Below are 23,780 nucleotides of genomic sequence, written 5' to 3'. Positions count from 1 at the left end.
TTGGCTGCTTAGACGAATTTTTGGAAAAATAACAATGTTCAAAGAACCTAAGCATTACAGAGCCAGGAGGCACCCTCGATGTCATCCACACCAGTCCCTTGCCAAGACTTCAGCTCTCATAGCACATCTCCAGCTGGCGGGCCTGCTGCCCTGCTCACACCTCTGCTGACAGCAAACTCACCACCTGCAGGGGATAGCGTTGGCTTTGTAGAGATTATTCCGCTACCAGAGCTGAGGTCTTCGTCTCTCCTTTCCTCTCTTCATTCCCTTCTTCTTCCTTCCCTCTCTGCACTTCTACTGAGTGCCATCTTTGTGTCAGGTGAGGATCCAAAGACGAATTGATAGGACCCCTGGCATCAAGGAGCGCCCGGTCCGATAGGAGAGCAGATACGCTATTACAGTCTCAACATGGTCAGTGGGTGTTACGCTAGATGCTAAAAAAGCAAGAAAGAATTACAGGGGGGCTTCCTGGAGGAAGTGCTATCTGAGCTAATCCTCCATAAATGAGGACTCAGGGAAAGAGACGGGAGTTTCCAAGTCCAGGGAGTGGCACGTGTGAAACATCCTGTCTATTCTAGAAATGACAAGAAGGATTTAGTCTGGCCAGGCACAGAGCAGGAGAGCGGGGTGATGTGGCTGGCAAAGTCGGCAGGGCCTGATCATGGAGGCCAGGCTGAGGACCCCTGTCCTTACCCCACAGTCGGCAGAGCCCCGGTTCTGTTCCCGCCGCACGGGCACCATCAGAGCTGCAGTCCTCGGGTGCAGCTTCTCTCGTCCTTTCGGTGGTTTTCATAGACGTTCCTTTTGGAGGAGAACCATTCTTCGGGATCCACTGTGCTGAGGGCACCGGCCTGGGGACCGGGCAGGTGGAACCAGTGCCCGAGCCCTGCGGCTGGCCCGGGCCTAGCCAGGGCGAGGCAGTAGACGGGAGAGCGTTTCGTATGAGAACAGTCAGCTCGTGGTTTTTGGCGCGCGGACAAATTTGCCAGTCGGCGCGAGTTTCCGTGCTTCACCCACTCCGGGTCTTCGCATCTCAGCTGCAGGGGCCCTTGGGGGCCCTTTGCAGCTCCCTGTGGCCTAACATCTCCACTCTCCCCACCTTCGCCCGGCTGCTGGTGCGTCAGAACAGCCTGGAGGAAGACTGGAAGGACGTGGCCGTGCTGGCAGCTTCCAGAATGCCCCTGGGCCATTTGGTCCATTTTCCTGAGACGGGGGACCTAGGGCCACCACTGACATACTGCCCAACCTCAGGCAGGTGGCTTAGCCTGCTGGGTCTCAGTCCTTCCATCTTCTCTGCCGCCTGAAGGTCAAACGTGGAAGCCCGAAGAAATGTACACAGGGCTCTCAGAGCAACAGGGGCTTTTGATAAGGCTAGGCACACAGAACATGCTGGAAAAAATGTCAGCGTGGTGGATAGATCATCCAAAGTGTGTAAGCGGCTCCGGATGGCGTGGTGGTTCCCTGGCTCGGGCTGAGGGAACTCAGTGCCCCCGGCTGTGCAGATTCCCACAGACGTGCCTCAGGTCTTCTGGGACGTAAGTCGGCAAGCTCCGTTCGTTTCCCCCCTGGGGCGGTGGGTGGGCCGCCGGGATCCGTGAGCTCAGGCTGTCGATGTCCAGTTGACTTGGGCTCCGGCTGTCCGGTTGGCACAGGCCTCGCTAATCAGCCGGCCCCCCGTCTGCCGCCATCCATCTTTCTTTAAGCACTTGAGCGCTTGCTTGCTGGAGGGAGCGTTTGGAATCTCTGAATCTCTCCAGAGGAGGGATCTGGGGAAGACTAGGGCTGAATCTGTGGTCAGGGGCCTGGGTTGGATGACCTGTAAAGCTCCTTCTAGAACCTACGATTGGGCTGCACGTTCTGCCTCGAGGACGAGGGGTTCCTCTGGGCCAGGAAATGTGCACAGATGAGGCCTCAGCGCACACCTGGCACCGCGCGTGCTCGACAGTCACACAGCGTGTTGATGGACCTCTGTGGCTCGTGCCCGGCACAGACCCGGGCATGCAGTCAGGCACCTGGCTGTCCACCCACTGCTTCATCGTTAATTCACCTCAAGCTTCGGCTGAGTGCGTCTCATGCCACACTCTGCCCTGAACTGAGGGGAATCTGGCCTGGGTGCTTCTAATTCCTTGACACTTATCTCATCGGCAGAGTGCTCGCACCATCTGTTCAATGTCCCACAGGCCTTCCTAGCCTGCTTTAGAAGTCAGCGAAGCCCCTTCCCACTCAGAAATAGGAAGTTACATTTTTGCCAAAGATAAACGGACTCCAGCTCTGGTTGGGGTCAAGTTCAGCTTATAACGTGGTGCCCATGGGGCTGGCTGGACCCTCTGAAGCAGATCCCAGGGCTCCTGCCAGGTCTGAAGCTCAATCTTGTCCATCCAGGGCCGAGATGAAAAGAAGTTAGCTGCTGGCCAAGACGCTCATGGGACCTCTGGCCATCCAGAGCTGCCCAGAATTCTATCTCAGAAGGGAGGCAGCTGCCGGGCTGGGCACGATGGCATTGGCTCCAATCAGCCCGTGCCAGGTCTGCCAGGGAAACCCATGTGTAGTGACGCTGTGGAGCCCTGGGCCGGGGGTCCGCAGACCTGCTCAGCTGTGCAGCCTTGGGGAAGTGCCTCCCCTCTCTGGGCCTCATGACTACTCTTACTGTTCTTATCTGTCAAATGAGGGGCCCTTTCTGCTCTCGGATTCCCAAACTCTGTAACTGGTGAGCCGCCAGCCGTCTGAGGATTTAGGGCTAGGAGGCAGCCAGCTTGGGTCCTCAGCTTTCTCAGCTACCGCCCTGGAGGCTGTGGGAGAGGAGTGAGGTCAGTCTCCCTAAGTCTCAGTTGCCTGCCTGCCCCCATCTGGCTGCTCTGCCTCCCCAGAGTCCCCTCCGCCAGGCTCTGATTTGATAGGAAAGCCTCTCACTGGCTCCAAGATAAGACAAGCTGGGGCATAGGACATGTGGCACACGCTGTTGCCAGAGCCCTTCGTTCAGAGGGGCCAACATGAGTGACCGTGGCCAGGGGGTCTTTGGCTGGAGCAAGGAGCTTGTACTGGCCCATTTGGGTGGGATCGGCCTTCCTTGGAGCTTCCCTGTGCAAAAGAACAGGGCAGAATAGGGTCCAGGGGACAAAACATCACTTCTGAAGCATACTGGGGACCATGTTCCAGCTAGGTGACCTTGAGCAAGTCCGTTTATCTGTTTGGGGGGCTCAGTTTCCTCATCTGTGAAATGGGGACAATCACACCTCACAGAACTGGCCTGAGGACCAGTGATAAAGTGAGTGTGCAAAGTGCCTGTCCCGCTGCGGCTTTGGACAAACGGTGGCTTCCATGAGGGTCTTTATTACCATGCGGCTCCTAGAGCCCCGTCCCTACAATTGCCCTTCTGTGCCCATGCTGTCCTTTGGCCCAGCTCACTCTGTCTGGCCGTGACTTCAACAGGCTCTTCTATAAGCCAGGCTTACAGAAGATTAATGAAACCAGAACAGAGAGGTCCGGATTCACACCCCAGCTCTCCTACTTGCTGCATGACCTTGGGCAACCACCTTCCTCTCTTTGGGTCTCCATTTAACCATTTGTCACAGAGGGCTGGGGGATGACCTCCCTCAGCACCACCGTCCCTCCCCTACCCCCATGCTTTGGTCCAAACCCTTACCAAGAGCTCTGGAGGCCAGTTCACAGACACTCAGGGTTTTCAAAATAGCAGCATTCTTTCCTAAAGTATCTTCCCACCCGAGGATGCTTCCAGGGGAGGGAAGGATCGTCAGCATTCACATCTCTGGCTCCTCTGGCTCCCGGATCCAGCTTCACAAAAGCTAAGCCTGTCTGCCTGCCCCTCTCTCTGAGGACCCCATGGTGGGAGAAACCAAACCCAGACACCAGAGGCTTCTGCGGGTCTAGGAGCACGCCAGTTCAAAGCCACGGTCTGCCTGAGGTTGCGGACATCCTGGCAGCCTGGGTTCACTTCCTGGGTTGGCATTGGGGCTAATTAAAGGGTTAACATAGGCCACATAAAAATAGTTTATCGGTAGAATAAATACATTTTTCTTTTTTAATATGGACACATATTTTACAAAAGAGCCCCATAGCACTATGGGAAATTAAGATCCTTCTACAAAAAAGAAGATGTAACTCGGGTACAATAAAGCTCTAGTCTTCTAACGGATCCCGTCTGGACTGCCCGTGAGGGGTCAGGCACCCTGGAGGTGGTGGCAGGGGCAGTGGGGTGTGGCCACACACCCTCCTGTGGTCTCTCTGGCTTCTCTGCACTGGTAGCCAAGGTCAGGAGGGCCCCAGGGTGTGCTGCACCAGGGGGGCTGCCACGCTGGCCAGGAGGGCGGGGAGGAGGCCCAGGGCGGGCTGTGGGCCGCAGGGCGCTGAGCTGCTGGTGGGGCCTGGCTCTTCCCGCTGCTGAAGCCGCTCCGAGAGCTGCAAGGGTGGCCCCGCGGTCCCGGAGCTGTGCGTGGGCTGCAGGGGCGGCGGGGGCGGCGAGGCAGCCGTGCTGGAGGGAGAGAGAAAGCGGGAGAACCGCGGAGTGACCGCTCAGTAGCCTCGTCCTGGGCTCCGGCCTGCGGTTCAGAGGCGACTTTAGGGAATCTATTTTCTTACAACACGGAGAAGGAGACGAGCGGCCGGGCAGGGAAAGTGAGCGGCCCAGAGCCGCACAGCCAGCCGGCCGCGCTCCCGAGGCTGCAGTCTCAAATGGGACCGCTCGGCACAGTCGCAGGGCAGAAAGAATGCAAGTGCCGCGGAGGAGCCGGGGCTGGGGTCACGCTGGGGCAGTCAGCCTCCGGGCCTGTGTGCGCAGGCGCTCTCGGGCCACCGACCCCGCCCAGCCCGAAATAGACGGGAAACCAACAGCGCAGACGACCCCGCGGTCTCCCCGCCCCCTGATCACAGCTGCCAGTTACTGAGGGTCTCTCTGGCCTCAAAACCACCTTCACAGGGGGTCTCATCACCCCCTTCCCCAGGTGAGAGGGCCGGGGCTCAGGGAGGCTAAATGGCGCCCCGTCCCAGGAGAAGCGGGGGCAGCACTGCCTGGGCAGGAGCCCTGGGTCGGCCGCCCTCTACACAAGAACAGGGAGGCTGAGGGAAAGCCGTGATCCTTCATGAACTCATAAAAATAGAATCCAGTTTTGGAGGGAACGGGTGCGATCCTTGGCTCAAGAGAACCTATCAGAGAGAAGGAGGGAGGGAGAGACAGAAATAAGGAGATTGAGTGCAGAACGAGCCTGCTGGCTGAGGCCAGCACCTGGTGTCGTAGGGGAGGGCAGGGGCCAGGTGGGTGCAGGACCAGGTAACCGGCTTAAGTCCTGGAAAGAGAGAGATAACACGTGATCAACAAAGAGAAGGCCAGGGACGGAGGAAGAGAGGGGACAAGGACAGACAAGGACAGAGGCATAACCCAGAGAGGCCACAGGGGTAGAAGGCTCCAGGATGAAGAACGAGTTGGAGCCCCACACCTGCTCTCGTGGAGCCCTGGCTAGGGGCAGCAGACGCAGATGCAGATAGAGGACCTGACAAGTCCCATCACAGCAGAGGTACGAAGGTGGGAGGGGAACCTGGGCAGGGGGCACAAAGCGGGGGCCCCTGTCCAGGGCAGGGCCAGGAAGGCCTTCTGGAAGAGGTGACACAGAAGTGAGCCTGAGGACAGTCTACCTTGTGCTTGGCTGAGGGTGCCCCTAGTGGCCAGAGAAGTACTTACCCCAGCCTGCGGCAGCTCTGGGCCAGCACCTGCTATGCGTCAACCCCTAATCCTTATAGCGACACTATGAGGCAAGTCCCACTGTTATCCCCATTTTACTGAGGCCGTTAGAGGTTAAGTAACTTGCTCCAGCACTCACAAGAAGGCTGGTATCTGAACCAGGCACACAGCAGGTGCTCGCTAGCAGCTGATGCACGGGCAGGAAGCGTGCCCCTCCCTGGGGGTCTGTGGTGTGGGCAGCCTCCTCCATGTGGGACGCTGCCCCATTTTCCAGTGCTTATTGCCCCTCCCCAGCAGGCTGCTCACTCACTGCGTCCTCAGGGAGTCCCCTGCTCTACCTAGGCCCGCACTTCATGTGCTGGGTCCCAGCAACTGGCCGTAATCACTATGAGTTCTGTAATCATCACCAGCAAGGTCCAGCCACTGCCATCCCGGCCAGACGCCTCTCCCACAGCCTGGCTCAGCCTCAGCCTGGGTGGGTGTACAGGGGAGCCCGGGGTCACCATGCACACCCCTGCCTCTGAGTGGGCTGGGACCTCTGCTCTGGGAGTGGATGTCCAAATGCCCTCGGTCAAGGAGAAGGTCCTCGCTCCCTGGCCTGTCCCTCGTTCTCTACTCTGGGTCATGCTCCAGCCACAAAAGCCGGCCACATCCTCACATGAGGTTCTTTCCAACCTGGCATCTACAGTTGTCACATACTGTGTTCCTCTGTCTTTGCAAACTCCTAGAGTAGCTAGGAGAGGAGGGAGCAACGGCACATCATGCACCAGGGACAGAGGGAAGGTGTTCCTGGATAGAGAGTGTGCCTGTGGAACAGAAGAGGGGCAGCCCAGGTGGTGCTGACCACCCCCGGTGACGCACAGCAAGTATACCAGCCTGCAGAGCTCCAAGGCCTCGCACACAGTCGGCACCAGCCCACCTCACCTCTCCTGGCTCGGCCAGCACGTGCCACCACATCCAGTCATGCAGACTGTCCCGCTGCCATTTCCCATCCACCTCTGCAGGCCCGGCTCCATGTCCCCTCTCTTGGAGGCCTCTCTGGTGGGTCCTCTAACCCTCAGGGCCTCCCGGGGAGAGTTAAGGTTCCTACAAAACCTCGTGTGTTCCTCACTGATGCTGCTGTGTCGTACGCAGGTAGCTATCTCTGCAGGGGATGCTTGAACGGGCTCCTGCAGGGGAAGAGCTTCCGGCAGTGCCTGGCACGCCGGACACGCCGCAGGCTTGGGCTACCTCGAGCATCATCGTTACTGTGTGTGCGTGTGTAGCTCTCCCACTAACAGCGTCCTCCATGTGTGAAGCGCTTCCTAGCAGCCGGCAGACAAGGCGATGCTGTACACGTGTCCCCTCATCGTCCCCATTTCCAGGATGAAGAGGCAGCCTCCAGGGGATCAGGATACAGGGGCGCAGCCGTCAGAGGGTACAGGGGTCAGTGTGGTGCTTACTGCCGAGACCTTGGAAAACCTGTGTGTGAAGGCTTGCCAGGGTGGGAGGCGAGGCCCATGCGGCCTCGGCCCTGGGAGGGTCATGCCTGTGTCCGTGCCACTGCCTGAGCCCCGTCTCCCCCTTTCTTCTAATGAAGAGAAAAACTCCACATGCCACACAAAGGTTCCATGACGGTCCCTTCCTAGTGGCTACCCTGTCCTTTCAGCCTGAGCAGCCAGGAGGCTAGGAGGCCCGGCCTCAAGAGGGGAGGCTCTGTGCCACAGGGGGTGCCCGGAGCGGGGGCCCAGGCTGGCTGCAGCCAGCCTCGCCATCGGAGGGAAGATCAAGTAGGAGTTATGAAAATTATGTCTTGCAAGGCGTCCAAAGGCATTTGCTTTCACACTTTGAAAACCAAAGATGCACACCCCCCCTTGGAGCCTGAGCAGGGGTTATATTGCTTGGAAGGAGTCCCAGGGAAATGGGGTGGGGGGCGGAAAGCCCCTCTAAATGCCCCCGCCTCCCTGGCCCACTCTGCTCACAAAGCTTAGTCCCCCAGTCCAGGTCCCCCCCACACCCCCAGGCCCATACAGGGGAAAACTGTCTCATGGCAAAGTGGCCTCGAAGCCAAACCAAACACTCTGAGTGTTCCCAGGCTCCGCAGATGGCTGGCACCAAGGGACCGAGCCTGCTCTGAGCCGACAGGGGCCCTCGCATGGGGAAGGGCCCTACTGCTTGAGTGGAAGGCTGAAGCCCTGTTCTAGAATGCCCTGTGTCCCTGTTTGCCATGGGACTTGGGGCAAGTCCTGTCCTAGGCCTCAGTTTCCCGGTGTGTACAATGAAGGAGCAGGAACCGACCCATGCATTTTAAATGTTTTCTGGCAGCAGAAGCCAGAAGGGAGATCTTCGGCAGAAGCTTAAGGTGTAAAGCACAGATAAAGAGAGCTGGTGCCTCAGACAGTGTCAGCCGTCGGCCCACTAAGGCCCCTCCAGGGGGCTTCCCGGAGCAGGCAGTCGACCTCTGCACCGAGAGGGTCTCGAAGTGCTATCCAGGGCTGGGCTATGGTTCTCGGGAGGTGGTGGCTGTCTTCCCAATGCAAACGGCTGTGGGCTGTGCCCTGGGCCACCTCCTCCGAGGCTTCTGGGGAGACAGAGTGGAGATGGGGCTTGGGCGTGCAGGGTCCGGCTGACAGGCGGTCCTGCTGCCTGGGGGTGCAGCTCTTGATGGGTCCGGCTGGAGGAGACCCCACTGTCAGTCTAGTCTGGCCTCAGCCTCTTCGAGCCAAGCGGGTCAGAGGCCGGCAGAGGTCTGAGGCAACATGTTTGCCCGCAGCCCGATGTCCCAATGTCTAAGGCCCATGCCTGCCTCCACGCCTTTGGGCTCATGGCCTTCTCTGCTGGGAATGCCCTCATCCTCCCCGCGGCCCCGGCTGACCCATTCCTTCGCAGGCACAAGAACAGTGACTGGGGCTCCAGGGCTCCTTCGGCCACATTGTGTTGGGGAGCTGTCCGGCCATGACCTGAGACTTTTCCTGCTCTTGTCCCCACCCGTGTGTGGCCCATGTGCTCCTGTTAAGCAGGGGGGAGTGGGCAGCGCCCACCCAGCGGCTCACTGAAGGCTTGAAGCCTAAGATGTGCTAGGGGCCCACGAGCAGCTCCTCCTGCTGGGGAGGGGGAGAATGGCATCTGAGGCCAGCCCCAGCGTCCCACCAGCAGCTCTGGAGACAGTCGTCACCGAGCGTCACCAGTGGTCTGGTGCCAGCTTCCCACTTTATAAGCATCCTCTCGTTTCCTCTCTACTCCTCAAAGCCAGCACAAGGAAGAGCTGGGCTCTGAAGCCCATTCTGCCTGCATTTGTGCTTTTCTCCATGGAGTGATCCTGTTTCCCATTTCTCATAGGCTATATTCTACCTCTAATCTCATGGCATTCTGGCCTCACATAGAGACGCTGACCATGCTGGACTCTCCTAGAAGAAGGTCTGGGCTTTGCTGGGAGAAACTGGAGCTGGAGAACCTGGGGAAGGATGGGTGGACCAGTGAGAGGTGTGCAGGGCCCTCCCAGGGGTCTAGGGGGTGGAACACTTGTGTCTTTTCCCCTTCGAAGGGGCCCTCACCATCTGCTCCAACCTCAAGGAAACTGAGGCCCAGAAGGACAATGACACACCGTGTATGTGTGTGTGTGCCCTGAACCCCCTGCTCCTGCATGGTGCACCCACAGGCCCTGGGTCCGTCCACACTGATGCCCACCCGTGCCTTGCTTCCGGCCATGCCCAGCACTTGGAAGGAGCTCTCTTCCCTGCACCTGCCTCCTCATGACTGTCTTTCTGTCCTGATGGCCCAGCACTCTGCTCCCTTATTTATCCAACCCTCCGCCCCCATGCCGTGCACACATAGCCCGGCTGTGGACGGGGAGAGCAGCAGAGCTGGCAGGATCTTCAGAGACCAGTCAAGGCCCTAACTGCACACAAAGAGAGACTGAGGATTGTCACGAGGCCCCTATGGCACACAGCCAGCATGGGAATGAGCCCTGCCCTGCTGCCCCCCTCCTGGGCCTCCGACGTGGGGGTCCCCTGAGAGTTCTGTGCCGCTGCTGTGCAACCACCTGTGGACACACGCTTGGCCCTAAACTTCCTCCGCTGTGTTTCTGTCTCCGGTAATGAGGGACGAGGGGAGCGTCAGCAAACCCCCAGTGAGGCCCATGGCGGCCAGAGAAGTCCAACCCGATCGGTGCCCAGGGCCTCCAGGCCTTGCAACACAAGTGAGGAATTGCAGCCCGTGTGACTGTGCTAAGACGGGGGCGCCTGCGGGGGCTGTGGGCTGTGGGGGAGGAGAGAGGGGACACAGCCGGTGAGGATGGAGGAGACGCTTGCCAGGCGAGGCGGGAGGGGCATTTGCGGGGCCATGGGCGAATGTGACCCTCAGCGTTAGACAGACCTGGGTGTGGGCTCTGACTCCACAGCTCGCTTGCTGTGTGGTCTTGGACAAGTTACCTGACTTCGCTGGGCCTCAGTTTCCTTGTTTGTCAAACAAAGCTTACTTTCCAGACTCCTGACAGGACCTGGGGCACGAGGGCCGTAAGAGCCTGCTGCGGTGCCTGGCACAGAGCGGGAGCTCAGCCAGTGTCCCCTCGTGCCCACTCCCGGCAGAGAGAAAAGCAAGAACGAAGGTGGGAGGTGGGCCGGGCATGGCCACTGAGGGGCGGCACCCAGCCTGGCAAGGACAGGGCCCGCAGGAGGGCAGCCTCGGGCCGGAGGGGCGCCATGGCTGTGGGTCTCAGGAAGCTCGCCTGGCGGGAGCAGGGAGCCCCGAAAAATCTCACACTGCTGGGGGCAGGGCTCCAGGGGAAGGCTCCCTGCTGCAGGGTCACAGGTGGAGGAGCTGGGAGAGGTGATGGCAGGATGTGGGGGGAAGAAAATGAGAAAACTCGGAATGGCATAGCCGCTCCAAGGAAAATGGTTTTGTTAGCATGGCTACAAGTGGGCCTTAGGTTCGCCCTCAGAGAGCTCTCCCCGGCTCCCTCTCAGAGGACCGGAAACTTGGAAACCCCAGGCGGGTGAGGTGAGTCCCCTGGGAGTGACAGAAGCTGTGCCCTCACCTAGGCCTCTCAAGGAGCTTAGAGCCTGCTTCCCTGAGAAGTGCCGAGAACTCAAACAGGGTGCCCATCCATGGAAACTTCCTTCTCCAGCCCTACCAGATGGAAGAAAGCTATCCAACCACAATTTACCTGTTCGGTCAGAGAAAGGGCTCCCTCTTGCCAAAGAAAAGCTGTTTTCTTCTCCTGAAACCAGGCTCTGTGTTTCAGAGCTACGTGTTGTGAAAAGGAAACTGTTTGGAGTCGTTTGCCACAATTTACCTTTCAGAAGCAGTGAGGGTTGGGGGTCCGTTGCTGGAGCTGACGGCCAGCCCCCTGTCACATCCTGGGCTGGGCCCACCCCTGGCTGGGTCTCTTGGTTGCCCCAGCAGGTTGACCAGGGCCCTGAGTCACCCTCCCGACTGGAGCCTTCTATGGGCCGCCAGTGCCTCCATCCGCCCCGCTCCTCCCTGGCAGGCTGCAGGCCGTCCCCAGTGCTGACAAAGTGGCTCTCTGACGCAGCTCCCGGCCCGCGTCCCGGCTTGGAGGGGGCGGCCCGTGCTGGGCATGTGAGCCAAATATGTCACAGCTAATAGAGCTACGGCGTGCCTCTGCCTTTGGGCGGGCCAGGCTGGCCCGGGCTCCACAGAAGTGCATTTCCCAGGAACCCAAGTCAGATGCTTTGAAACCAAAGCCCAAAGGAGCAATGGGCTCCACTCCTATTTGCTGGAATTCTTTGTAGAATAGTGCACCTCCCGAACTTTAGGAGAGTACACTGGACTGTGTCGACCTTTTGTCATGGACTCAGAGACCTGGCTGCATGAGGACCATGATGTCAACAGGGCAGGAGGCAGCCCCTGATGGCTTGTGTGGCCCTGGACAGACACCCCTGCCTCCCAGCCTGTAAACGCAGAACTGAGTCCACGTTCCCCAAAGCTGCTGAGAAGACGCTCGAGTGCACATTCAACCCAAGGGCAGACTCAGCACAGCTTCCCAGGCCCGTGAGGTGAAGGGTCAGATTTATGAGGGCCGCAGGGAGCCTGGACATTTGTTTGTTTACAAGTACCCCAGATGATTCTTTCCGGGGAGGCAGAGGAAATGCCAGACGATGGTCTTCAGGGCTCAGGGGAGACTCCGAGTCTCCAAGGGCCCACTGCTGGGGCACGGGGTCCAGGGCTGGGATACCGCAGTGAGTAGGACTCTGACCTTCACTGACGGTCACTCCCTGGGACATCCCGGGTGTTCTGGTGACACTGTTCACTACCCATGGAGATTCCTACCCCAACGTGCCCTCTAGGGAGGCTGTTCTATAGTAAGCCTGCAGGTGGAAGTTGGGAGATGGCAGCCCGGTTACAGCTGAAGCTTTGGTGACAGACAAGCTGAGAGGGTGGCACAGGGGTGGCCGGGCGCAAGGACAGGGGCCGGACAGGTATTGGCACAGTTGGATGGTCTCTGCACCCGCCCACGCTCACCATCATTCACCGCAGATGGCCCATCCTCTCCCAAGAGGGAGCCTACAGCGTTAAGGGCAGCGGCCAGCCCCTGACGTCTCTTTCTTGCATTGCGGGACCCCCTACACCCTACCTGCCCGGGTGTCGGCCACCCAGACCTTCCAGAGAAAGGGAGCTCACAACCTGTCCATGGAGCCAGCCTGCTCTATTCCCTCCTGCGTCACCGTCTGGCCCGTGGGACAGACAGACCCCACTGTGCATCCCCTGGTGCATCCAGGGAAGCTAAAGGCAAAGCAGACTTTGTCCAGTGCACCTCAGGGAAGTTTCTGTTCCCTTACCTTTAAAATGGGAAGAAGTGTGCTCGCTCTCATTTTGAGAACAGAAATGAAAAATCATGTGAGCACACTCTGCAAGCCCTGCCGGATGAACAGGGGTGGCAGGGGGGTCAAGCTATCCCAGAAGTACCCACCCGGCCCGCTTCCTCCGAGCAGGGCTCATGGAGGAGAGGGGACCTGGGCCTGGGGGGTGGTATGCGAGGCCGGCCGGCCGGGAGACGTGGCCAGCCCTGGACAGGCCCGCCCCACCCCCGCTCACCTGTCCTCGAGGCGGACCCACAGGTCATTGAACTGCCGTGGCCGCTGCTGCTTGTTCTGCCTCTTGTGCCACTTCTTCTGCCGTCCAAACTCCTCCAGCTGGCTGAGGCTGTCGGGGAGCAGGAGGTGTGGGGACAGGGCCGGGTCCTCCTCCTCAGGCGGAACGGTGGGGGTCGCCGAGGGCGCTGGGGGGACAGCGGCGGCGAGGGTGGCTGGGGCCGGGCTCGCCGAAGTCCCCTCGGGTGGGGGCGCAGGGCTCCGGGCGGCGGGGCTGCAAAGGGGCAAAAGCGCGTGAGGTGCACGTGTGAGACTGTCACTCATGCATGCCAGGGAATGCCACCCAGTGGGAAAACTGTCACTGCAGGAGAAAACGCTGGGTGCCCCTGCCGCTCCTGGCGAGAGTGTCTGGTGTCGAGAGGTGGAGCTCTGACTCCTTTCATTGAGTGCCTCCATGCGCCGGGCACTCTTCTAGGAATTGGGCAAAAGCAGTCCCAACTAGGTCCCTGTCCATTTCGAGCTCACACTCTGAAGCAGAAGATGGACAGTAAGGATGGCAGACGGTGAGAGCCCTGAGGAGGGCAGGAGAGGGAGTGCGGGGATAGAGGGGGCTAGGCAAGGAAGGGGGTCTGGTCACCGCCAGGCGACATTTGAGCCCAGACTCGTGGGAGGGGAGGGCGTGAGCCGTGGGCAGGTCTCTGGGGGCATATCTGACCTTCGTCAGGGTCTTTCATTCCACAAACTCTGGCTGAGAGACTTGGGGCAAGTGACCGACTGCTCTGTGCTCATCTCCTGCTCTGCAAGCTTCCAGGGGCATCATGAGGGTTTCAGAAGTTAACACAGGCCAAGCCCTTGAGACAGTGACTGGCTCATAGTTAGCAGCTGAAATGTTTGAGCAATTAACATGATCCATCAAAAATTATTAAATATTGACGTGGTTGCTTGGGTCGTTCATCCAACCACGCATCCGGGCATTCAACACCTCCTTTCCGAACACCCTTCTGGGGAGGCGGGACAGTGCTCAGCAAGTCAGAGCTCCAGCTAGAGGTGACAGACGTGGGTTCACATCCTGGCTCCGCAGCTTCCGGGCTGTGTGGCCAAGGGCGGGTGCCACGGTCGTCTCAAGCAGCAGCGAGCGGTAAGATGGGAGTAGTCATACCGCTAACTTCATAAGCTCGTCATGAGGATGAATGAGATGAGGTCTTACCACAGTGCCTGGCACGGAACAAGCATTTCTCTAACGTTGGTCTACAAGCCAAGGGACTTGGCTGTAATAGGCACTAAAGCGTTGATTAGGTGTGTGCTCATGGAATTCACATTTCATACAGTGCTACACATACAGGTCTCTTAGCCAGGGAACATCCTCGGCTTCTCTCCCTTTTATTCTTTCCTCTCTGGGGCCCAAATGGACTTCCTCTGGAGGACATCAGATCCTGACACGAGGCTGGACGTGGCGTGGGGAACTATAAAGGTACGGCAACACCCGAGGCGGCACCCAGCCCGTCCTCCTCCTCCGCTCCTGCACGCGCGATGGGGTGAGGGGCTTCTCTCTCCTTGAAGGAGAGAAGGCCATCAGCTCAGCCTGTCCGTCCCCAGCCCCCACAGCAACCCCAGATTCCCAGGGTCCAGGAGATGTTGCAGCTGCTAGGGAGATAATTCAAAACAGGTGGACAAAAAGATGGATCCAGGAAGCACCTGTGGCCGATGATGGCTTTTATTGTTGGGGCCTCCTCAGCCTCCCAGCCCCTCGCCCCACCCGCAGGATTTCAGCGTGTGCTGGAGACTCAGCCGGAGAGCTCTCAGAGCAGGGCCGGGCAGGGAGGCGGGAGAGGCGGGGGACCTTCCTCTAGTGCCTGGGCTCCGAGAAGAATAGGAGGCGAGGCAGCCTCAGCGGCCTGTCTGCCCACCCCGCCTGGACAGACACAATGAGCTTCGAGATGAAGTCCTTGGGGCTGTGACGGGGAGCATGAGGAATGCCTTGTCCCCAAGGCTGCCTTGGGTCCCTCACTCCTCCAGCACACCCTTGTGCCGGCCCAGGGCAAACTGCTTTGTGCTGACTCAAACGTTCAAGAAAAACAGTCTCATCAGGTTGACTCAGACGATCAGCGGAGGAAGGAGTCCAGTGTGAGCGAGTTTTTAAGTTCTTCTAGAAGCGCCATGGAGACGGGTGAGCATTGGCCCAGAGCTAGGAGACCAGAGGCTCAAAACCCTGGGTGGGGGCTGGGGGGGGGCAAGCCTCTGAAGAGCAAGGAGCAAAGCGTCAGTTATTCCTATCATCGCCACCCCCAAGCCCACCTCTAGTCGCCAGAGAGGGGACGGGGAGTGGTTAGGAGTTTAGGGAGGCTCTGGAGCCGGACTGCCATTCACATGAGCTGTGTATCCCTCTGCAAGTGACTTTACCTCTCTGGGCCTCAAGTTCCTCAATTTTAAGATGGGGATACTCAGTTCCTAGCTCATGGAGCTGTTGTGAGGATTTAATTAGCTAAAAATGCTGAGAGCCTAGTGTACAGTGAACCATCAATAAATATTCACTATGATTGTTCAAGCTTCTTTCTGACTCTGGCTCACGTCATGTCAGAGACAGGGGCTGAAACTGCACTGTGGTCACCTTTGTGGGCCAGTGAAGGAGATTCCTGCATTGCACTTGGAGCACAGGCTGCAGGGAACCTCCAAATTTAAGGATCCTGTCATTGCCCCCCTACCCAGAGCTGCCCAGCGTGGGCTGACACCCTGTCATGCCTGCCCTGGCACTGTGGACCACAAGTGGGCCCAGTTGGGCCCCGCCCTCAGGAGACCCCTGGCCTACGGGGGGACAGGAACCCCTCAGATGCCCAGTGATAGCTATTTGAGTGGAGTAGGTATGCCCTGGTGGGAGAGTCGGGGGTAGGGGGGCACAACCAAGCGGTGTGGTCAGAGAAAGGTGAGGACCGGCTGTGGGTGGGGCTGCGCATCCCCCAGTTCTGTAGGCAGCACCCCAGGCGTCCTGCAGAGTCCTTCCACCCCACCTGCTCGCCAGACTCTAAATGCTGAGCATCTCTCAAGCTCGAACGCTCCTCCCATCCCCACTGCCCCAGCCCCAACCTCACCTCTCAGGCTGCCAAGATTGCATAGCAGCCTGCTTCCCAGCCCCTCACCTTCAGCTCAGCCCCTCCACTCTTGGCTGCCTGGTCGCAGCCGCGCCCTCCACGGCTTCTTCACAACTTGCCCTGCAGGCCCGAACAGGAAGACAGGGTGCAGCCCAGCCATGCAGCACGGGGTCTGGCGGGCTCTGTGGACAGTGGTGGCAGGCCAGCCAGGCCCGTGCCCCCAGGTGCCCCAGCTCCTCACCTGTGGATGGTCTGGCCCCAGCCCTGCCTGCCGAAGGACGTCGATGACTGTGTTGTTCCCCAGGAAATGACCTAGAACACAAGAGACAGCGGACTCAGCCACACGCCAAGTCACCAGCGACTGGGGACAGCCCCAGGCCAGGACCTGCACCAGAGGCAGGTGGTACATGTGGACCTTGCCCCGGAGCCGCCTCGGCATGGGTCCGAATCCTGGCCCTGCTGCTCACCTGCCGTGTGTCCCCGTGCCCCAGTTCCTGTGTCCCGTTCCCCTCTGTAAAGTGGGAATGATGGTAACGGCAGCCTGCAGGGCTGTTGGGAGGACTGCGGGAACGGTGGCTGCATTGTGACCAAGGGTCATGAGTATTTCATGTGGCATCACTGCACCTCGTACCCTGAGGCTGACCCCAGCCCCAGACTGTGATAACCCGCAGCACAGTCTCCGTGCACACCCAGGCTCTGGCTGTGGCCACTGCACACTGTTACACCAGAAAAAGAAAGTGAATTAAGCCTGTGTAAGACAGACAACAAAAACAAGCAGCCGAAAGTGGTCATGCAAGGCCCAGCTCTGAGAAAACCTCCTCCAATAAGCCTCAAGGCCTGTGGCTCATCTCTGTAGTTCCCCCGGCAGCTCGAGGCTCCCTTCCTTTGCACGGCGGTGGGTTCTGTGTGTTTGCAGCTGTCTCCCCACCAGGCTCCACAGGGCAGAGACCTTCATGGATTCATCTATTCGCCTTCGGTCCAACATTTACGGACCACACATCACAAGCCAGGTTGCGGAGTGTCCCCAGAAGACTCACGAGGTGTAAGATTCTGGGGAAGGAGAGAGCAGTGTGTGGTCGCAGGGCCAGCAGACAGCGGCCGTGGCACGAAGAGGTCTAATGCCACAGCTGAACACTGCAGAGGTGGCCCCTGCTGGGGGGGCAGGGGGACGGTCTTCATCGCACCCCAACCCATTAATCATTCATTCAACAAACGTTTATGCTGCACTTGGCTCTGAGGCCAGCCCTGTGCTGGTGGCTTGGAATGCAGAAATGGCTCTCCTTCAGCAGGACGCGGGCATGAGGTCTGGGAACAGCGAAGGCTCTCCTGGGCTCTGGTCAGGAAGGGTCCTCAGGAGGCTCGGTGACTGTGGAGGCAGTAACTGCTGGCACTCAGCACCCTGGCAAGCCCTTCCTCCTTCCTGGGCCTCGGTCTCCCCACCTGTTTGATGTGGGCAGAGTGGCAGTGGTCCCTTGTCGCCTTCTAGCCTGCGTGCCTGCCCTGCGGCCCCCTCACGTGGGTAGCACGTTCCCCTCGGCTCCCCATTCAGCCCAGAACCTAGGGGAAATCCCTGTGCCATTACTCTAATCGCCCGTCACAGGTGGTGACAGGTGGGAAGCCGGAAGGTCAGCATGCTGACAGCCCCAGGGAGGTCTGAGGAGAACAGACAGTGGACAAGCGGGGCGGGAACGGAGAGGCTCCGGCACAGAGGGGGTGAGGCTGGGACTGCGGAGCGGGGGGACGGAGGGTGGAGCCTGCTGCCCTCCGCCGCTCACCCTGCACGCCTCTGGGCTGGCTCCTGCTCTCGGCGCTGCCCTGCCCTGTCCCTGGAGTCCTCCTTGGCGTCACTGCGAAAGAGCACTGGTCTGGGAACGAGAGACCCGGCTTCTAGTCCAGGACCCACCTCACTCATTGTGAGACCTCAGGCAAATCCATTATGCTCAAATGCTCTCGACGTCTCTGTGGATGAGAGAGGGATCCACGGGCTCCCTTGGCTCTCAGACTCTATGGGGAAAGCTTGTGTTTGACTCCAGAGACCCCGACAAAAAATGTATTCTCCCTCCCTTCTTCCCTCTCTCTCTCCCTTTCTTTACTGATTCAGCTCATTAATCTGACAAACACCGAGCGAGTGGACATCTAGTGCTAGCCAGTGGTGAAGAGACAGGGGCCCGTTCCAGGCGCTCGGTCTCAGAGTCAAGGTCTTTTGTTCTGGGCTAAGTACTCTGCCGAGGGAAGCACAACCTCAAGTCAGGGCAGACTCCCTGGGGGAGGCGGTGATAGCTGCAGGGTGGGATAAGAATGAGCCAGGTGCGGACGCGAGTTGGGCGTGGGGTGGGGGGTGTTCCAGATGGGGGGAATGGCGTGTGTAAAGCTAGGGGATAAGGGGGGCTCATTCGGGAAGCTGACTGCTGAAGACACACAGACAGCACAGGGATGAACAGCCCCCCCCGGGGCCCTGGCCTCTGCCCCGTCCTGTTGAGGATGGAGACCCAAGCTCCTGCCATGGCTAGGAGTCTCCTGAGCAAGTGGCCTCCCTGTCCACAGACCCAGTTTTCCGGACTGTCAAAAGGACATGCATCCCTTCCGGGGGGCTGTGAGGTCCTGATGAGGAAGGAGGAGTGACTATCCTTTGGAGAAGCCCAGTGTGCGCTCTCGAGTGACGAACTAAGCCAGTCTTGGGCAGGACCACAGAGTTGTGCCCACTCTTGCCCGCCCCCCAACACGACGGAGCTGGAAGGGGGCCTGGGCACGGTGGCCTTTGGCACACGGGTTGCAGGAACTCCCTGCCAGCATTTTTTGGAATTTACTCCTGGAAGCAAAAGCAATTCCTTCCCTGGCTCCATGGAGACACTGTAAAGGCGAGGGCCTCCAGGCGCAGCAGCGGTCTGCCTGGAGGATGCCGAGAGCCACCAGGGAGAGCAGGCCGCCTCAGGCTGCACAGGGGCTGCAGGGAATATTTACCGAGGCTCCGAAACGAACGTTCCTGACGCTGGTGGAGACGGTGTTTGGAAGGGCCCAAGCCTGTATTACAGAGCTCCAGGTGGATCCCAAGCACTGGCTGACAGCGTTTTGGGGGCCAGTCAGCGCCCCATCCACGTCCTCAGCCTCAGCAGCTCCAGGACCTTACTGTGCAGTTCCAGACCCTGAACAGAAGACTTCAGATACTTCGAGAAGTTGGAAGCAATCGGCAATGATTTTTGAAATCCCATCTTCCTTCTCTAAGCCACACCCACCTTCACTACCTTCCCTGCGGGGCCAAGAGACCACTATCTGCATCCCCCCCCCCGCAAGAGTCAGTTCGGGCACAGCTCCAGGCCCTCCCCACGAACCCCTGCCCCAGGACGGCACAGATCAGCCGTCCATTCCCGAGCCTGTGCTCCCAGTGCAGCCCGGCGCTGCCCTCTCTGGGCTTGACTTCACAGGAGCCCACGACACCGTGCTGTCCTGCTTCTCTTCCTAGCCCTCTCACTGCCCTGTGTTCCCCTTCTCCTGCCCGGTAAATGTGGGGGCCCCGGGAACCCTGTCCATAGCCTTCTGCTCCCTCACAATCTGTGGACAAATCATCCACCCATGTGGTTTTAGTTACCACACAACGCGGGCCACTCTGGAACTACTGCCCTAGCCCAGATCTGTTTGTCTGGCAGCCTATTGGATGTCCCCGCCTGACACCCTCCAGAGCCTACAAAACCCAGCTCACCCTCCCCTCCTAGGTTGTGTCTCAGCTGAGCTCTGTTATCCAAGTACATGGGCCCTGTCTTGACCAATCAGTGACCAGAGGCCCCCTGATTTTTCCTCCTAACCATGCTTGACCAGCCCAGGTCACCATATGCTTCTGCCTGAGTCGCTGCAGATATGGACCTCCTTGTTACCTCTCTGCAGCTGGAATGATCTTCCCACCCCTCAGAGATGCACGTTCCCAACAAGCCACCTGAGGGGAGACTGAGTTTTTTGAGGGCAGGAATCTGATTCATCCTTGGTCCCAGGGCGAAGCCCAAGTCTGGAACACAGTGGTGGCTTTGTGAATGTTTGTTGAATGAATGAATGACAAAACCTGTTACTCCATATCCTTGCTGTGATCTCATCCTATCCCCAGAAGACTTGAGCTCACAGATCCCCTTCCCTCGTAGCCCCCCCAGCCTCTTGGTGATGCTTCTGCAGATTCCACCAGTCCCAAGAGCTTGGGCCTTGCACCAGCCCAAGTCAGGGCCTCGTGCATGCTGTCCCCAGGGGCTGGCAGACAGGGCCTAGGCTTGCCTCCAAGGTCACAAATCCTGAAAAAGTCACCACGCCCATCCTGGAACCTGCAGGGAAGGTGTGGAAAGTTTCCAAAGGGGCCCCACAGTGTTGGGGCTTAGCCTGCAGGGCTTGCCCAGGCTCCTGGGGTCTCCTGGCCACTGCTCAGCCGCTCCTTCCAGCACTGACAGCTGTTTTCTGGCCAGCTCTCTGCAGGAAGGCACGTTCCATTTCATCTGCTGAGGCTACATGGACGAGGAGAGGAGGGAAGAAGGGAGGACAGTGAGGGGTGGGGCACGCAGAGCCACAGAGACAGAGAGTAGGGGAGAGGAGACAACAGAGGGGCTGAGAGAGAAGAGAGGCCCTCCCAGGGAGAGACAGGGAGAGGGAGAGAGAGACAGGGAGAGGGAGAGAGCGACAGGACACAAGGAAACAGAAGACAGAGAGATAGGAGGGGGAGAGAGGGGCTGGGAGACAGGCTGTAAGAGACTCAGAGACAGAGGGAGGGAGAGAGGGAAAAGGAGAGACACTGAAACAGAAAGCAAGAGATAGAAAAAGACAAAAACAGGGCAGAGATACAAAGAGATGGAGATAGAGAGGGAAGGAGAGAAGAGAAAAAGAACCCAGAAATGAAAACATGGGGCACAGCAGTGCAGAGACTAATCTACCTAGGATATCATGGAAGGCTTCCTGGGGGAGGGACCCGTGTAGCCCACGGAGACATACGTGGCAGCGGGGCAAGAGGAGGATTATAGGTCTTACAATGGTGGGGCTGGTGTGGTGATTGTCTCCCGGACCCCACAAGCCGGAGTACCGCTTAAAGGACATTCATATACAAACAGGGAAGCTGTCTTGCTCCGAGCGGGCACAGCCCCATGATGTTTTAGTGCAGAGAAAAGTCTCCCCTTCTTCCAGGTGTCAGGCGCCTGTGCCAGGGCACCAGGCTCAGCAAACGGAGCAGAGGCTGGATCTAGCCTCTACCCATCAGCTGGCCCCAGCCTGGCAGCCCCCATTTACCCTCCCGACACGGAAAGGCAGGGTACGGCAGAGCAAAGAACCCTGTTCTGGGGTTAGGACAGAACACCTGGCTCAGCAGCTGACTGGCTGGTGACCTCAGGCAGTTTCCTTCCCCTCTCTGTGCCTCAGTTGCCCTCCATGGTCTCATGGGTCTTCCCACCTCTATGACTCCATCACTGGTAACCTGAACACAAACTCCTCCTCCATGAATCTCCTGGGTACATTGTGCTTCTCCACTGTCATTTCACTCCAGCCTCGTGGCCACCTTCCGGGGCACCCCACAGTTTACAGACGTGGAAACTAGAGCTCAGAGAGAGCAAAGGACTTGCCCTAGATCTCACAGCTGCTAGGCCAAGCTCTGACTCCTATCCAGCCATGTCCTAGTTCACTACATGCTCTAGTACATTTGCTCGGAAGCCTTAGCGTCTTCGAGGAATCCTGAGTTCACATTTGCGGGGCAGGGAATTGTCAGCAATGTGTGTCCTTTCAGGGTTCACCAGATCGGAGAGAAAAGCGTGCGAGTGCTCAGCAAGAAGAAAACGCCAATTAACAGGGTAATTTCCAGATAGTGCTGGGGGCCGGGCAGAGGGGAGAACCAGATGTTCCCACAAAGGTTCCAAAGTAACACAGGCTCCCCTCGGCCAGCACACATGTTTTCTCTCCAGTGAGCCCGCTGGGTTTCCAGTTTTCTCCTCCTGGAAGAGGGATCCCAAGCTCATATTTATGTTCTGTCTGAAATTAATGCAAGGAAAACTTTCAAATGCTAATCTAGCTGCCAGGATCAGCCAGCCGGATGCCAAGCGACAGAGGTGTTTGTTTTTCCGAGGAAGTGTGACAGGAGGGCTGGATGGGGGGACCTGGGGATGCACGGACAACTGGGGGTACCACGGGGCTGCTGACCTCCCAGGGAAGGTCTGCCTGGGAAACTGGCAGAGCTGGGTTTCCTTTCTTGGGTTGTGCCAGCCAGCCCAGGGAGGGTGGGGGCATCCAGTAGGGACTGAGATGACGCCTCCCCCTGCATCCATCTCGTGCCGGAGCCGAGACTACACGGTCCCCACCCTGGAGGAGATCGCAGTCGGGGGCCGGGGGGGGTGGAACAAGCATGCAAAACCCTTACAGGGCAGCGAGAGCCCTGTAGTGAGGGAGGGCTGCCAAGGCCTATGGGGCTACAAGGAAGGGCTTTCACGATGGAGGACTTAGCACTTGCATGGGGACAACGGGAAAAGGGGTGTGGGTGTGCAGCCCACCACCTGTGGTTCCAGGTTGTTGGAATGTGAATCGAAAGGGCAGGTGGGCCATGGTGAGGGTCGGGGCAGTGGGACAAGCTTCTGAATCATGGCAGGACAAGACTAAGGGGACAGGTTTCAGCTGGGCCCAAAGAACACTCTCCCAGGCAATTTTCCAGCTCTGTAAGGGAGTGAGGGCCCCCTCCCTGGAGGTGTTTAAGCAGAGTCGCTGAATGCTTGTCAGGCCTGCTCAGAGGGGATTCAGACACCCTCCAGGGAGCTGGGCATATCCAGGTGGAACCCGATTCCGCCCCCTTTACCATCTGCTCCTCTCGGGAGGGTGCCAGAACCCAGGACTTCAGAAACAAAGAGCCCTGCCTTCAGCTGGTCAGCTCAGCTCTGCTGTTAAGTAATGGGAGGACAGATACAAATACCAAGAAAAGCAACCCCACCTACCATTTCTCCAGAACGCAGACTGAACTAGACATCTTGATTCATAGTGTCACTTGACGTCACTGCGATGTTTCTGAGGCCAGCAGAACTCGCCCAGTGTCACATAGAGAGAAGGCGGCAGAACTGGGGGTTGTCTAAGCCTGTTCGTGGCTTGGAATGTGTCTGTTTAAAGGGCACTTCATGGGGGCAGCTGCTGAGGTGGGGGGTCCCTGAGCACAGGGCAGCCTCCCTCTAGGGCTGGAGCTGCTTCTGGGCCTCTGACACTTATCTGACATTTGCCCAGTTTGGGGGTCCTGTTCAGGACCTCCCCCAGTTATGTCCTTCCTCCTAGAAGCCTGCCCCCCCATCTCCCACCAGACCCGTCCCTCCATTCCAATCCTCCTGGTTCTTTTAAACGCCCCAGGGTTTGAGCCTTTTCATTCTCTTTGGACCAGATCATCTTTCAATTAATACGGTTTGGAGGGGAGGAAGTCTCCTCCATGCACTGCACCCTATTGGTGAGGACATAAGCCCTGGGGGTTTTGGCCAGCCTGCACCCTCAGGGCCTGGACCAGCAGTGTCTCCTCCACAAGCCCTTTCTGGGACCTCCTACATGTCAGGCACATGCCAGGTCCTGGGGACCCTGAGATGGGTCAGACTTGGGGGCCTTTCCTCCTGGGGTCCGACACCACTCTAGACCCAAGCGGTCACTGTGCAGAGGGGTTGGAGGTCACGGTGAGGCGCTGGGGGAGAGCCCCAGAGACAAAGCCTGTGATGGGTTCCGTGGCTGCAGGGAGTGACGCCTGGCCCGGGGCTCACTGTGGCCAAGATAACTGCTCCACAGCACCCGAGGCTCCTTTGCTAGAATCACAGCTCCTGGGGTCGGGAGAGCTCCCTGTTGGCCAACGTGCTCCTGACCCTCGCTGTCACTCGGAGCTGAGCCGGCTCTGGGGGTCTCGGTGCAGTGACCTATCTGGGTCCTCAGAGGCCACAGAGCACCTCTGCCTCCCCACCCCACCCCAGGGGCGCTGCTCTCTCCTGCATCGGGGGAGTCCTGTCCTCG

General features: G+C 58.8%; 1 protein-coding gene across 1 annotated transcript in view; it reads right to left on the bottom strand.

Moving 5' to 3' along the window:
- Positions 1–4,025: 4,025 nt before the first annotated feature.
- Positions 4,026–23,780, bottom strand: part of TRABD2B (TraB domain containing 2B) — a 205,453-nt gene continuing 185,698 nt past the window's right edge. The window contains exons 5-7 of the mRNA XM_040627331.1: positions 16,022–16,121; positions 12,728–12,997; positions 4,026–4,489 (exon numbers count right to left, since the gene is read on the bottom strand). Of these exons, the coding sequence (XP_040483265.1) occupies positions 4,270–4,489; positions 12,728–12,997; positions 16,022–16,121 (590 nt within the window). The 3' untranslated portion in view covers positions 4,026–4,269. The remainder of the gene's footprint in view (positions 4,490–12,727; positions 12,998–16,021; positions 16,122–23,780) is intronic.

Source organism: Ursus maritimus, unplaced genomic scaffold (genome assembly GCF_017311325.1).
Source record: "Ursus maritimus isolate PB19 unplaced genomic scaffold, ASM1731132v1 scaffold_12, whole genome shotgun sequence".
Classification (NCBI taxonomy): Eukaryota; Metazoa; Chordata; class Mammalia; order Carnivora; family Ursidae; genus Ursus; species Ursus maritimus.
The sequence above is the reverse complement of the archived record's forward strand: the minus strand, read 5'-3'. Positions and strand labels throughout refer to the sequence as shown.